The sequence below is a fragment of the Astyanax mexicanus genome, chromosome 22, assembly GCF_023375975.1.
Source record: "Astyanax mexicanus isolate ESR-SI-001 chromosome 22, AstMex3_surface, whole genome shotgun sequence".
NCBI classification, from domain to species: Eukaryota; Metazoa; Chordata; class Actinopteri; order Characiformes; family Acestrorhamphidae; genus Astyanax; species Astyanax mexicanus.
In genome coordinates, this window is record NC_064429.1 from 28,967,824 (window position 1) to 28,982,144 (window position 14,321).

The following is a 14,321-nucleotide window of genomic DNA, read 5'->3' on the forward strand; positions in this document are numbered from 1 at the left end:
AACCCTGAGCTAAAGCCTCAGAGACGTAGTCTGCCATAGCCTTCTCCTCATCGAGAGTAAGGGGGTACACCCTAGCTTTGGGTAAAGTGGCACCCTCCACTAGATTGATAGCACAGTCACAGGGGCGATGAGGAGGCAACTTAGTAGCGTTATCTTTGCTAAATACTTCTAAAAAATCAGAATACTCAGTGGGAATAACAGGGGAATCAGAAACTTCAGGGCTCTCCACAGAAGTGGACTGAATGATAAGGCTGTCTAAAGCTAAACAGTTCTTATGACAGTGAGAAGACCAAACCGTGATATCCCCATCGAGCCAGGAGACGGTGGGATCATGGGTCTTGAGCCATGGCATGCCCAGGATCACAGGATGCTCGGTGCTGGGAAGCACGAAAAGTGGCAGTTCTTCAAAATGAAGAGCGCTGGCTTGTAGGGTGATGGGTAGCGTCTGAAGTGTGACCGGTTTGGAGCGCACAGTCTAGCCGTCCACAGCATGAATGGATAACGGACACAGAAGTTCTCGGGTGGGTACGCCATGCTCTTTAACCAGGTCAGACTGATGAAGTTCCCTTCCGACCCGGAGTCTATAAGCGCTGGGACAGAGAGCATACCATCAGGCAACATAATATTCACAGGTAACGAGAAACATTGAGAACGAAAAATTGTGTTTTGCACTCCATGCGCTGTCCCAGGGCTGGAGCTTTCACAGGTCGGGTCAGGAGACCACACTCAGCCTTGAAATGACCGGCCTCCCCACAATAAAGGCAAAACGAAGCTGGATCCGTCGCTGTCGCTCCTCTGGAGTTAGCCGGGTTTTCTGGATGTCCATGGGCTCTGGGGCAGACAGCACAGCTTTCTCTGGTGTGGAGGTGCGGGGCAGAGTCACAGGAGTGTGCTGAGTGCGAGAGCTGGTCTTGGGGCGGCGCGAGAGAAGTTGCTCCAAACGGATCGACAGTGAGATGAGCTGATCCAAAGTTAGCGAATCATCTCTGCAGGCTAACTCCCTCTGTATGTCTGGGTTGAGTCCGCATCTGAATACGTTAATCAAAGCTGCATTATTCCAACCACTACCAGCTGCAAGAGTGCGGAACTCCAAAGCGTAGGAAGCCACCGGCTTCTGACCTTGCTTGAGAGCCAGCAAAAGTTCTCCATTAGACTGTCCATAACGAGAATGATCAAAAAACGAGCGAAAAATAGCCAAAAAATCATTGTAGCTAGCCCTAGAAACTTCCTCCCAAATAGCTGTAGCCCACTCAAGTGCCTTACCAGAAAGCCGTGAGATAATAAAAACGATCTTAGCATTATCGGTTGTGAGCGGTGAATTACTAAAAAACACGGAGCATTGCAAAAGAAAACCGCTGCATTTTTCCGGATCCCCATCAAAAATCTCCGGTTTAGAGACAGAAAAACCAGGCACAGATGAAATAGCGTTGTGCAAACGGGGGGCAGCTAACGGGCTAGGGCTAGGGCTAGGCTCAGTTAAGCCTCTGAGGTGAGCTAGCAGCTCCGAAAGCTGTTGCTGCTGTGTAGCTTGTTGGCTGGCTAGCTCAGAAACAGCTTGGGTCACACCAGCGAGCGTTTGCTGGTGCTGACCGAGTAGCCTCCCCTGGCTGGCTAAACCAGATCTAATAGCCTCAGTATCTGCTATCTGATCTTGTACGGCCGCGTATTCTGTCATGGTGAGCACAGAATTGCAGACACGTGCAGATACTGATAAAACAATACGTTTATTATAAAAATAAACAGATGTAAGACGTGGTTGATACAGAAAATGGGTAATCACCAGAAACCAGAGCAATGTAGACAAAACCATACCATAAACGAGAGACAGTCCAGAGTTCATACACGAGAGATCCAATGTCAGAGGTAATCCAAGAGGCAGTAGTGAAAACACAGTCCAGGTAATACACAAGCAATCCAATATCAGAGGCAAAGGCAATAATCTGCGTCGAGAAAAACAAAGGCAAGGTCATACACAAGATAAACTGAGACAAGAGATATAGAAACGCTTTGTAAAGAGGAGAACCTACAATACGCGGCGTGGGTGTTTGTGTGGAGGGCTCTTTTATAGTGCCAGTAATCAGTATTCGGGACTTCCTGGAGGAAGCAGGTGAGGTGTCACGTGATCAGGTGAGTGCGTGATGTCAGCGGGTGGTGCATTCTGGGTAATGTAGTTAGTTGTTGACCTGAGAACCTCCGTTAGAGCTGGGTGTGGAAGGGACAGAGGAGCTAACAGCACCAGACGTGACAGCTGGAGTAACTATCTACTGTCCATGAAAGAAGTCTTTCAATGAGATTTTAAAGCATTTCTGTAAGGATTTTACAATTTCTTCAATTTATCATTTCATCATTTAATTTCCTAATTTCCTCATTTTATTATTTAATTTGATCATTTGATTATTTCATCATTTCATAATTTTATAATTTCCTCATTTTATTATTATAATTTTTTTATTTCCTCATTTCATCATTTCCTCATTTAATTTCCTTATTTCCTCATTTTATTATTTAATTTTATAATTTCATCATTTCATTTTATACTTTTCTCATTTCATCATTTCATAATTTTTAGCCTTTCCTCATTTCGTCATTTCATAATTTCCTCATTTTATCATTTCATAATTTTATCATTTTATTTCATCATTTCTTCATTTTATTATTTCATAATTTCATAATTTTATCATTTCCTCATTTTATAATTAATTATTTTTATTTCCTCATTTCATCATTTCCTAATTTCATCATTTAATTTCCTTATTTCCTTATTATTTCATTTCATTATTTCCTCATTTCATCATCATTTATAATTTCCTCATATCATCATTTCATAATTTTAGCATTTCTTCATTTCCTCATTTTAGCATTTCCTCATTTTAGCATTTTATAAATGTATAAAAAATTTCCTCATATTATTTCATAATTTTAGCATTTCTTTATTTCCTCATTTTATCATTTGCTCATTTTATCATTTTATAATTTTATTATTTTATCATTTCATCATTTTCTCATTTTATCATTTTATCATTTCCTCATTTTATCATTTCATTATTTTATTGGTTCATGTTTTATCAGCTCTAGAAAGTCCTATTTTATTGGCTATTCCATTGTGTGTGCATTTGCACATCTGTGTTTGTCAGCAATGGACGCAACCACCACAACAAGTATATCTGAACACATTATTCATTCATTAGAAGGAGTGTCCACAATCATTTGGACGTATAGTGTATGTATGTACAGTATATATTGCATGCTGGATTGATATGTTCTGTATCATTTTATTTATTCATTTTAATTTTGGTTCTGGTTCTGTTTGTGAACCCAAGGGAAGCAGAGGAGTCCCCGGACACAACGGAAAGACCGGACCCAAAGGCCAACGAGTGAGACACATTTATTACTCCAATCATACTGTATACACTTACTCTGACATGCCAAAAGTCATGGGACAGCATAACAGAAAGTGATCATGAATGTTGTGTTACCTCAAGGCACAGCTTGGGAATGCATGCCCGCACCTGCATAAGTCATGAGGTGTTATCTTGTGAATGAGCATCATTAAATACTGGTCACCTTGCTCATGGCAAGGCAGTGTGAATTAGCAGAGTTTAAAGTTGAAGTTGAAGTTTTTTGGGCGTTTAACATTCCTCGATCCGCAATCCACAGTGTCACATACAGTAACAGTCAAAAGTTTGGAAACACCTTCTCATTCAATGTTTTACTTTGTTTCTGTATTTAATTTATTTTCTACATAGAAAATGTAGATTAATATTAAAGACGTAAAAGCAATTAAGGGACACTATTAAATGAATTATGTGTTCCTGTACTCCACATTCACATTAAATGCACAAATAGCACACAGTTCCTGTCCCATGACGTGTCATGGCATATAAGTGTATTAAAAAACAAATAATTAAAGTATTTACAGATTGATATAATCAACCCAGTTTGAGTCATTCAATTTGACATTTTTTTGTTCTATTTTTAATCTTTCTAAAGGGCCGAGCAGGTCAGCACGGACCTCCTGGTATTCATGGACTGCTGGTAGGTTCTCAAATTAAATGTGTGTATATAAATATGTATATGTATATTTTTATATAGGTCTTTAGATCTCTTTCTCTCTCCGTGTTTTCTGGTACATGGCATGTGTTGTGTGTCTCTATGTTGGCAGGGTTTGAGAGGCCCACCAGGAGAAGAGGGAGCAGAAGGAAAGCCTGGTACACAGGTTCCCATTTCATAAGTTATCTCCACATTTGAATATTGTTACAGCCACATGCTCTTTACTACATACACTCTGAAGTCAAAGTAGAGGTGCTACAATGGGTTCTTTCATCAGTACCACAGAAGAACCACTATTGGTTCCATAAAGATGCATGTTTCTTGTTTACTTTACTTTCTTGACAAGTGCCTACTTTTAGGTAGAGTACCTCTTGGTGAGAGGTCATTTACTGCTAGACTTAGGCCAAATCCTATTCCACCCATTAGCCCTACCACTTAGCCCTACTCCTGTGTTTGGCTTGTTCACACCTAAGAATACTGTGTTCCTATTATTGTTGGAGAGGTAGGTTAGGGGGAAATGTTAGGACTACATGGCTCTTTAAACAGAGATTTTTTAGAGGCACACTCAAAACAGAGGAACAAGTGACCAAAGAAACACAAACTTGACTATTTTTCTTGTTAAAAATAATTTAGAACCATAGTTATAAGTGTAGTTTAAATGTTTTATGGTCATTTTCTTCACAACAAGCTCCACAAAATCAGCATTAGTTTGTCTCCACCTAGCTGGCCAGCTTGATTTCCTTTCCCGTTCCACCTTAAATGGTGCAAAAGACAGCAGAAGCTGCATAATTTAAGTTGGAACAGGAACCTACACTAAATAAAAATAAAATAAAATAAAAGCTCATTTCAGCTCTCGTTTTAACAGATTATTGATTGGTTGAACAATAATAAGAAGAATAATGAACTGCTTCACCAGCTTCCCCCTTTTTCAAGACCTACAATGCCCTGGGTTTGGTTGGGTTTGAGTATGGAGGTCTTGGGCACTATCGTACATCCTGCACAAGGCGCGTTGCGATGCTCATTGCTATCTTACACCTCGACAACAGTCCAAACATGCACCAAATGCCCGAACCACAATTGACGTCTCACCTATTAATCACTAAAATAAGGCCCCTTGTGTATAACATTTTAGTCCTGCCTTTAATCCAGCCAAACAGATTACTAGAGCTTTGCATAAAGTATAACGTTTCATTCTCTTCTAAAAGCTACTTCTTGGTGCATTATTTTTTTCCCTACATCTCAAAAAAATAAAAAAAATTGTAGATACAAGTCTTTCTTATGCAATTTACTGCTGTATTTTTCGCACTATAAGGCATACTTAAAATACTTGAATTTTCCCGAAAATCATCAGTGTGCCTTTTAATCTTTTTTTTAATGTATGAATTTTACCAGTCGGGTTGTAAGGAGCATTAAAGACACTCCGCTGAAGTGCAGCATTATACAGTAGTTTCAGTTCAGTTCTCCAGCAGTATTAGCATTAGCCGCTAAGCATTAGCCATTCAGACGTTCAGAGGTGCGTATTATTGGCCTGTAGCCTGCTGCTAACCCCAGCTAGCACTGCTGAAGCAGCATTAGCATTACCCGCTAACTGTGCTAGCCATTTGAGCATTCAGAGGTGAGGTATTATTGGCCTGTAGCCTGCTGCTAACCCCAGCTAGCACTGCTGAAGCAGCATCAGCATTACCTGCTAACTGTGCTAGCCATTTGGCCTTTCAGAGGTTCAGAGGTAAGTATATATAGCCTATAGCCTGCGTGTTTACCATGTTTAAACGTGTTAAAACTTTGTGAGATGGACCGTTACCTGAACACTCAGGGTTTCTCAGTGTAGTAGCGCTGTCGAGTGGCAGTTAGGTGCCATTAGCTGCTAATGCTAATGCTCTAGCTTTAGTAAGAATCTGGAAATCTAAGCTTACTGTAAATGAATGGAAGCACTTTACTCACCCTAATGAACAGTTTTCAGGAGAGAAATCTGTGTAGATTAACATCCAGCACTTGTTTGACTTCTTTTCTTTTTAAGGATTACAGTCTTGTTTACTTAGCTTAGCTTAGCGTCGAGACGTGCTGAATTAGAAAAAAAAAAAAAAACATGGCGGCACCCCTGATCCTTACAAGTGCTGCTTAAAATGCGTCTTATAATTCGGTGCACCTTTTGTATGACAAAAGACCAGAAAATAGACATTCACTGACAGCGTGCCTTATAGTGTAAATAATACAGTATATGCAACTTGAGTTCTAAGTTCTAAGACTAGTTTATAATTATTTGCTTTTCTCTTTGTGTTCTGCAGGGTGCTCCCGGCTCTGTTGGAAGCCCAGGAGATAAAGGGACAAATGTGAGTGCTTATATCATTTATCTATATTACTGTATTGGGGACATTCCAGGATTTTGGTACTGGTATTTCAGGGGTGGTCACTTCTGAAAATTTGATCTTCAATTTGATCATTTTTAGTCATATATTTATTAAATACAGGTAATAGACTATCAAAAAGTTTGAATTGTCAAGCTCAGGTATCAAAGCAGTTTTTTAAATTAGATTATGCAATATATTTGGTAACTTACAGTAACAGGGTTGTGAGTAACAGGGTTGCAAATCTAGGCTAAGTTGTGGTTTACCCCAGGAACAGATGCTAACTGTAAAATTTAGCTATGTATACAAGATCAAGGACAAACATGGTTATATAAGTATATAAAGTAAATTTTGACTCTACTCATTATTAGTCTTACAATATGAGTAACAGGGTTGCGTTCACTGAGTGACACACACACAACTTGGACAAACATATTTGGACAAAAAACTTGAAAAAAAAAATTGTTAGAGCACTTACTCTTGGTCTTGCCATGTGGGCAGAAAATGTCCTTGTGATGTCACATCCTTTGTGCCAGTAGACAAATATTTTTAACTCTTTCTCTGCAGGTAAAATTCCTTATGGTAACAGGGTTGCGCGCATGTTGTGGGACACAACTTAATAGCATAAAAACTGTAACATGCAAAACAATGTAGACCAAAGAAGATGTTTTCATAAGTAAAGGAGATGCAGATCAACAATATACAAGAGGAAGTCATTTATTTAGAGCTTATTTTAATTGTTAAATTTGCCAAAGGAGTTGGTCACCCAATGTGTGGGACAAGAGAAAACGGCCATTTTTTGAGGTGGTCCAAAGGTATTCGGTCTTTTGAATAATATCTAAGGAGCTTAATTTTTCCACCATATTTTACAGTTTGTCTTATAACAAGTACATTTTTGGATATGTACATTTGAAATTTAAGTGGTGGGACAGGAAATGTACCAAAATCCTTGAATGTTCCACTGATAATATCTCGTATATTTAAAGTTTAGAAGGTCTTCTTAGTCTGTGGCCACTTCAGTCAGTGATTCCTGGGTCTTTAGAAGAAGGTGGAGTAACACGTTATACAAGCGTGTAAATGTCAGAGAGGTGACAGGATCAGACACAGTTAAACTTAACAAGGCTTTAAACTTCCACAGAGCTATGGGAACTCACTCAGAGCCCTGGGTTACACACACTTAACAGAAAACCAGTGACCTCTGTTTTAGGAGGAACATTGGATGTGTGTTATATTATATTATAGAGCTATGAATTCATTTGCTGGGTCTGTACAGTCAGTTTAAACACTGTTTTTCTGTAGGAAAGTAAAGCATAATGTGTGGAATGTACAAATATTATGGCACAATTAATATGTTACTTTTGACTTTTGTTTTCTAAATGTGTGAAATTGTGGACACATTCATAAAACTACACTTATATATAGGTTTCTTTTAATTTAATTTAAATATTTAACCATTTATGTACTTTTTTGACTGTTTGGACTGAGACTATTTATTTTCTACTAAGATAATCATCAAGCCCTGTTGTCCAATCAGTTTTAACAGAAGTGAGGTCCCGATGTGTTCATGAATAGCTTTTATATCATCGCTATCCAATGAAAAACAAAACAGCAACTTTACAGGAGAGCGTAAAAACGTTGTAAACTTTCAATGGAAGTCAATGTAAAAAGAGTTTATTTCAGGTCATTTTGAAGAGTTTCTATTGGTCCGTTCATCAAGAAATCTTGGCACAGTGTATAGGAAAGTTTGTCTGTTCAAATTATGTAGTAAACTAAAAATCGACAAAAATGGAGATAAGTGTTGGACAGTGTATAGAACAGTGTTGATATAGTCTTTAATATTAAATTAACAATGTACAAATCATGAAAATAAAAGAAAACACATTGAATGAGAGAAGAGGTGTGTCCAACCTTTTGACTGGGACTGTATATGATTGTAATCTGTGAGCACGTGTACATAAGCACATGACGTGTACATAATATGATATATGAATTTTCATTTATGTGGTATCTAGGGTTTCAGGGGATTAGCAGGAGAGCCAGGACGAGCGGGACCCCCTGGATCAGCGGTAAATATATAACCCCACAAAACAGATTCAGAGGAGTCAGACAAACTCAATTAATGTAAGCTTAAATACTTTTTACAACATGAACATTTGATCCTGTGACTCTATGAAGAACTATTATTATGAGTTAATAAATAGCTGTAATGATATATATATATACGTACATTATGGATTTGAGACTCTATTGGAGTTCTGTAGCAAAACCTTAAACGTAGGCTTTGGAGAGGCCGGACCGTGGTCGGAACCAAGGTTCATGTGTTGCTACATTGTATATATTTGGTCCGCTTTTTGTTGTTTTCACACTGCAGTTTAGGGAGCGCACCAAAGAGCTTTGTGTGATACTCCTACATCTTTCATCATCACTTACGTATCGATGCGTTTTCCTTAACTCGATGCTGATTGGTTTTAGAAGGACATGCGTCTGACGTTGGCGTGTTGACAGTTCAGCAGGTGGTTCATTCGGTGGAAAGCCTTTCCAGGATCAGAATAAAATGAATGAACAGACTCATTTAGTCTCCATAGTAATGCTGCTTCAGTACAGAACTCTAGGTTAGTTCAAATTCACCAAACGAACATGCTCGTCCTGAAGCAGCTGTATCCACGGCTCATTTTTCCTGCTTTTCCGGTTATTTTGAGAGGGTACTGACTGCAGCCTACAGGCGGCGGAGTTGGATCGCCAGTGCGTCCAGCTCCGCCCACTTTGTTAGCGTCATGCCGTCCAGTCCCGCCCACTTTGTCAGCATCATGTCCTAGCTCCGCCTCTGAACGAACTTAAACAATGCACAGGACTTTAAATATAATGTGCCGTGTCGTCCGGTTTAAATACTGTGTATACACTACAAGGACAAAGTGGGTGGGACTGGACGCACTGGACGTCCAACTCCGCCTTCCCGCAGGCTGCAGTCAGTAGTAGTTGGTTATTTTTCTTCTTCTGCTGCCGTTGCTGAGGAACGTCTGTTCAGCTTCCTGTGATTGGTCCGAAAGTTCGAACCATCCAGAAAAGCGCTTTCACACTGCAGGCGAACCGGAATATGATTCAGAAGATCCGGACCGAGACCACCTCTCTTGGTCGGACCAAAATCTGGTCCTTTGGTCCGGACCGTGGTTCGCGGCCCTTTTCACACCTGCTACTTTGGTTCGGACCAAACTGAAAAGTCCGAAAGTCCGGACCAAACGGAGGCAGGTGTGAAAGCACCTTAAGACACTGATTCTATAGGCCTAGAATCACTGGTTCGAATCCCGAACAGTGATACTGCTATCAGGCATCAGCAGCCAGAGTCAGAGAGAGCACAGTTTGGCCATGCTCTCACTGGGTAAGGACAGTAGATGGCGCTCTCTCTCTCCTCATCACTGCCATTGGGATGTTGGTCAGAAGCACAGGCGTCTGTTAGCTGATGAATCAGAGCTGAGGATGCGCTGCTTTCCTGGCTGTAATTCAAGCTCATTGGCAGCTGTTCAAAAAGAGGCGTGGCTGGTTTCACATGTTCTAAAAGAGGCGAGCGCTTGTCTTTAGCAGTGCAAATAATAGGGGAATCCTAGTGAGTGTGAGGGTTAATTGGCTCAGATGAATTGGGTAAAAATGTAGTAAAAAGGTAAATTTACCCCTTAAAATGCCTTGTCTACTCCATGAATAATTTCAGAACTGTAACAGAAATTAACCCGAATTCTGCATGTTTGAAAATAGATGTAAAAATCTAGACAATTGTAATGAAATGTTTGATTTGTATTCAGGAAAATCTAGAATTTTAAAATGAAGTTCAGGAATGAGGTAATTGTATGATTGGTGTTCATCATATTTTCAAGAAGTTGCAGATTTACTTACATTTTTATTATTATTTTTATTACAATTACAATAAGAATTTGTAGTAACATCAAGTGACAAAAAGTACATAAGCACTTGATTTTAACTTTTAAGTTATTTAGCTCAAGTTAAATAATATATAAGTTATTTAGCTTAGTTTAAAACACAGCAGCTCCGCACACTTTTATTCTGTAACGGCACTTTTATTCTAATTAATTCTATTAATTTTCTTTCTTTTAAATATATATATATATATATATATATTATGCTTATATCTTATTTTATTTTTATTTTCAATTCATTGTTGTTGTTTTAAATGTTTTTACATGTACATTTGACTTCTCTTTGTTTTAATCATGTTTGAATCATTCATGCTTTATTCTTATTTTATTTTTATTTCCATTTTTGTTATTTTTGAATTTGACTTCTTTTTGTATTTTCTAATTTGTAAAGCACTTTAAATGACCATTGTGTATGAAAGATGCTATATAAATAAACATGCCTTGCCTATTACTGAAAAATAAAGTTTAAGAAAAAGTTGACATTTAAATTATTTATAAATAATCTTGAAAATCTTACATGAGCTTCACAAATACACAAACTCTCCTTTTTCGTATTAATCCAGGGTCTACCTGGGCGACCTGGTCACGATGGCAGCCCTGGATCTCCAGGAAACAAAGTGAGTGTATCCAGCTGTTCTGCATCTGTATAATGATCATCAGTTGGTACAAATAGGGTGTATGCAGTACTGCAGATGCAACACATGAGGGCACCAAACACAGAAAAAGATGTAGAAGTTTGTCATGACTCCATGACTTGACTGATAGATTGCCAGGATTGATACAAGTGAGTTTTTATGGTTTTAAATTACCTAAACTGAGCTGGTTTCTATAAAAAATCTTTACTTTTTTCAGGGTTTAGCAGGAAAGCCAGGCCTGGGGGGTCCGCAGGGACCTGTGGGCATGTATGTAAGTAGAATCTCAATAAATCACTTTAATGCTGTTTTTTTTTTTCCCCAAATTTCTTTTGGGGGCTCTGAGTGGTCCAGCGAACTAAGGAGCTGCCACTATGTTTGGGAGATCACTGGTTTAAATCCTGTTCATGCAGCTGCTGGAGCCCTGAGAGAGTACAATTGGCCTTGCTCTCTCTGGGTGGGTAGATGGCGCTCTCTGCTTAAATCACTCCAAAGGGTGATGTTGCTCAACACAAGGAGTCTGTGAGCTGATGTATCAGAACCGAGTCACTGCGTTTTCCTCCAAGCTCACTGTTATGATACTCAGTAGCAATTTGAAAAGAGGCGGAGGCTGACTTCACATGTATCAAAGGAGGCATGTGCTAGTCTTATTAATAGTAAATCCTATTATATTTATAATATATAATATTATTTTTTTTATGTTCTGCACTGTAGATAATATTATATATTAAATATTAAAGTAATTTAAACTATAAAGAAAAACGTATCAAATTATTAAGTAAACAAAAAAATAATAAACAGACCAGAATATGTTATAAATTCTAAATTATTCAATGTAGCACCTCTTGCTTAGATGACATCTTTGCACATCTTGGCTGGATTTTCTCAGTCAGTTTTATGAGGTAGAGTCACCTGGAATTCAGGCTTTCAGTTAACAGCTGTGCTGAACTCATCAAGAGTTAATTACTTGAATTTCTTGTCTCTTAATAAAGTGTTTGAGAGCATCAGTTATAAAGTAGTGAAGAGGTAGAGATACAGGTCTACAGTGAATAGTGAATATTTGAGTAATGTTCTAATCCAGATTATAACAAGAACTACTCAACTAAGTAAAGAATAAATAATGAGTCAGTCAATCCAATAAATTTCAAGAGCTTTTCAAGAAAGAATCCTCAAGTGCAGTCATAAAGACCATCAAAAACGTTATGATGTCATCAGGATCACTCCAGGAAAGGAAGAGCAAGAGTTCCCTCTGTTGCACAGGATAAGTTCATCAGAGTTACCAGCCTCTAAATGCTTCAGAGTATTTTGGTTTGTTTAACACTTTTAAGTTACTACATGATTCCTTATGTGTTTCTTCATAGTCTGATAGATGACTTTAGTAGTCATTGTTTACAATGTAGGGGGAAAAAAAAAATATAATATAAATATATATATATATATGTGTGTGTGTTTTGTTTGTGTCTAATTATAATTTACTGCTGCTGTTTTCCCATTCAGGGTTACCCAGGGGCTAGAGGTCTGCAGGGAAGGCCTGGCCATATAGGAGAGAGGGTGAGAACATATTATACATTATATGTTGAAATATATTTAGATAGAATTTACAGATGCACGTGAAATGGAATTAAATTTAGGGTAAATGTGGTTAATGTGTTTAGGGGGAACCCGGTGTAAGAGGACCCATTGGAAAGCGTGGAGAGGCGGGACCACCTGTAAGCTGTTAGCCATTCTTCTGCTGTTAGTTTGTATCATATCAGGGTTTCTGTTCCTAACAGAAGTACTACAATTAATTCTCTGAATTTTATCAGGGTCTGACAGGACCCGCGGGTGAGAGAGGACCACCGGGACCTCAGGTACTGGTTTCTTTTATATCACACTATTTATAGCAGTTATGAAAAATCATCTAACCTCCTGTATTTATTTATAATAATATTTATAATAATTGTAAATACTTTTATCCTTAAGGGTCGTCAAGGAGAGATGGGAGCAGTTGGCATAAAAGGACCACCTGTGAGTATTAAATCATTTTAATAGATCATACACACACAAACAACTATACAGTAGAGCATAGGTTCCCTGCCTGAACCCAGTTGGGCTCAAGAAAATAAACTGTGACGTAGGCGGCTGTTTTTTTCAATGCTATTTTAATTGTATTTAAAGCTATGCTGTGATAATCATATGTAATCAGTATAGCAAAGTAACAATTCAAAATTTATTGTGTTTGTGCACACAGACCATAAGCTTAATATAAAAAAAATGGTCTATTTCTAAACCATGTTAAATTATATTAGATTAGAGAAAAGTTATTCAGACATCATTATTGTAGCCTAATTTACTGATGTTTAGGCTGTGGATCATTGTTTGCATTGTTCTTGTTTTAATCTTTCAGAGATTAAATAAACATAAACATTTTTCTTAAATAATATAAATAATAGGTCTATGCTTCTTCAGTGTTGCAATATTAATGATCATCATTCTGAACTGATTTCACTCAATAAAACATCTCGAAAATGTTTTTAAAAGCTCAGTTTTAAAGCTTTACTTACAAAAAAATATTCTGGTTTAATTCAGGCTCGGGCTCAAAATGAGTTATGGGGCGGGTCAGGTCTGATTCGGGCAGAGTGTGCACAGGCTTGGGTCGGGACGGGCTGTGCCTTTAAAATAGCAATCCACCAGGCTCTTAAAGGGAATGGCAAGTGACACACTGATTATTATTGCTCAAAAGGGGGCTCTTCTATATTTTTTAGGTTAGCTAAATTGATTCTGAATTTGTGACACTGAATTTGTGTCACTGCCAGCTTAACACACATTCTTGTTTTCAGGGTATACCAGGACCGCCAGGTATGGTTGGAATACCTGGAAAGCTGGGACCCCCTGGAAGTCCAGGACCTCAGGGGTCTCGTGGCAAAGATGGGCCTACTGGATTGCCAGTGAGTGGGTACTACTCGTTTTGCTCATTAGTACAATTTATTGCAATTACATCTAGTCAGCCCTTTTCAAAAAGTAATAAAGTAATAAATACATTTCCATCCAAAGAAATTGCAAAAAGCCTTAAGCTACTATAAGACTTCCTCGCGTCCTTAAAATTAAAACCAAAATGTTTAGATATGCACTACTAGGCGCCGAGTGGTCCAGGGGTCTAAAGCGCTGCCACTATGAGCAGGAGGTCGCAGAAATTGGCCCTGTTCCCTCCGGGTGGGTAGATGACGCTCTCTCCTCACATCACTAAAAGGGTGATGCCTGGGTCTGTGAGCTGATGTATCAGAACTGAGCCGCTGCGTATTCCTCCGAGCACGCTGTGATGCTACTCGGCAATGCTGCATCAGCAACAGCTCAAAAAGAAGCGGTGTCTGGCTTCACATGTACCGGAA

The 14,321-nt window shown here is 38.6% G+C and overlaps 1 protein-coding gene across 1 annotated transcript in view; it reads left to right on the top strand.

Moving 5' to 3' along the window:
- The window catches only part of si:dkey-61l1.4 (collagen alpha-1(I) chain), a 125,263-nt gene that overhangs the window by 87,441 nt on the left and 23,501 nt on the right, over positions 1-14,321 (top strand). The window contains exons 28-39 of the mRNA XM_022667453.2: positions 3,321-3,374; positions 3,991-4,035; positions 4,163-4,216; positions 6,336-6,380; positions 8,408-8,461; positions 10,885-10,938; positions 11,174-11,227; positions 12,451-12,504; positions 12,609-12,662; positions 12,759-12,803; positions 12,916-12,960; positions 13,773-13,880. Coding sequence (XP_022523174.2) covers positions 3,321-3,374; positions 3,991-4,035; positions 4,163-4,216; positions 6,336-6,380; positions 8,408-8,461; positions 10,885-10,938; positions 11,174-11,227; positions 12,451-12,504; positions 12,609-12,662; positions 12,759-12,803; positions 12,916-12,960; positions 13,773-13,880 — 666 coding nt within the window. The remainder of the gene's footprint in view (positions 1-3,320; positions 3,375-3,990; positions 4,036-4,162; positions 4,217-6,335; positions 6,381-8,407; positions 8,462-10,884; positions 10,939-11,173; positions 11,228-12,450; positions 12,505-12,608; positions 12,663-12,758; positions 12,804-12,915; positions 12,961-13,772; positions 13,881-14,321) is intronic.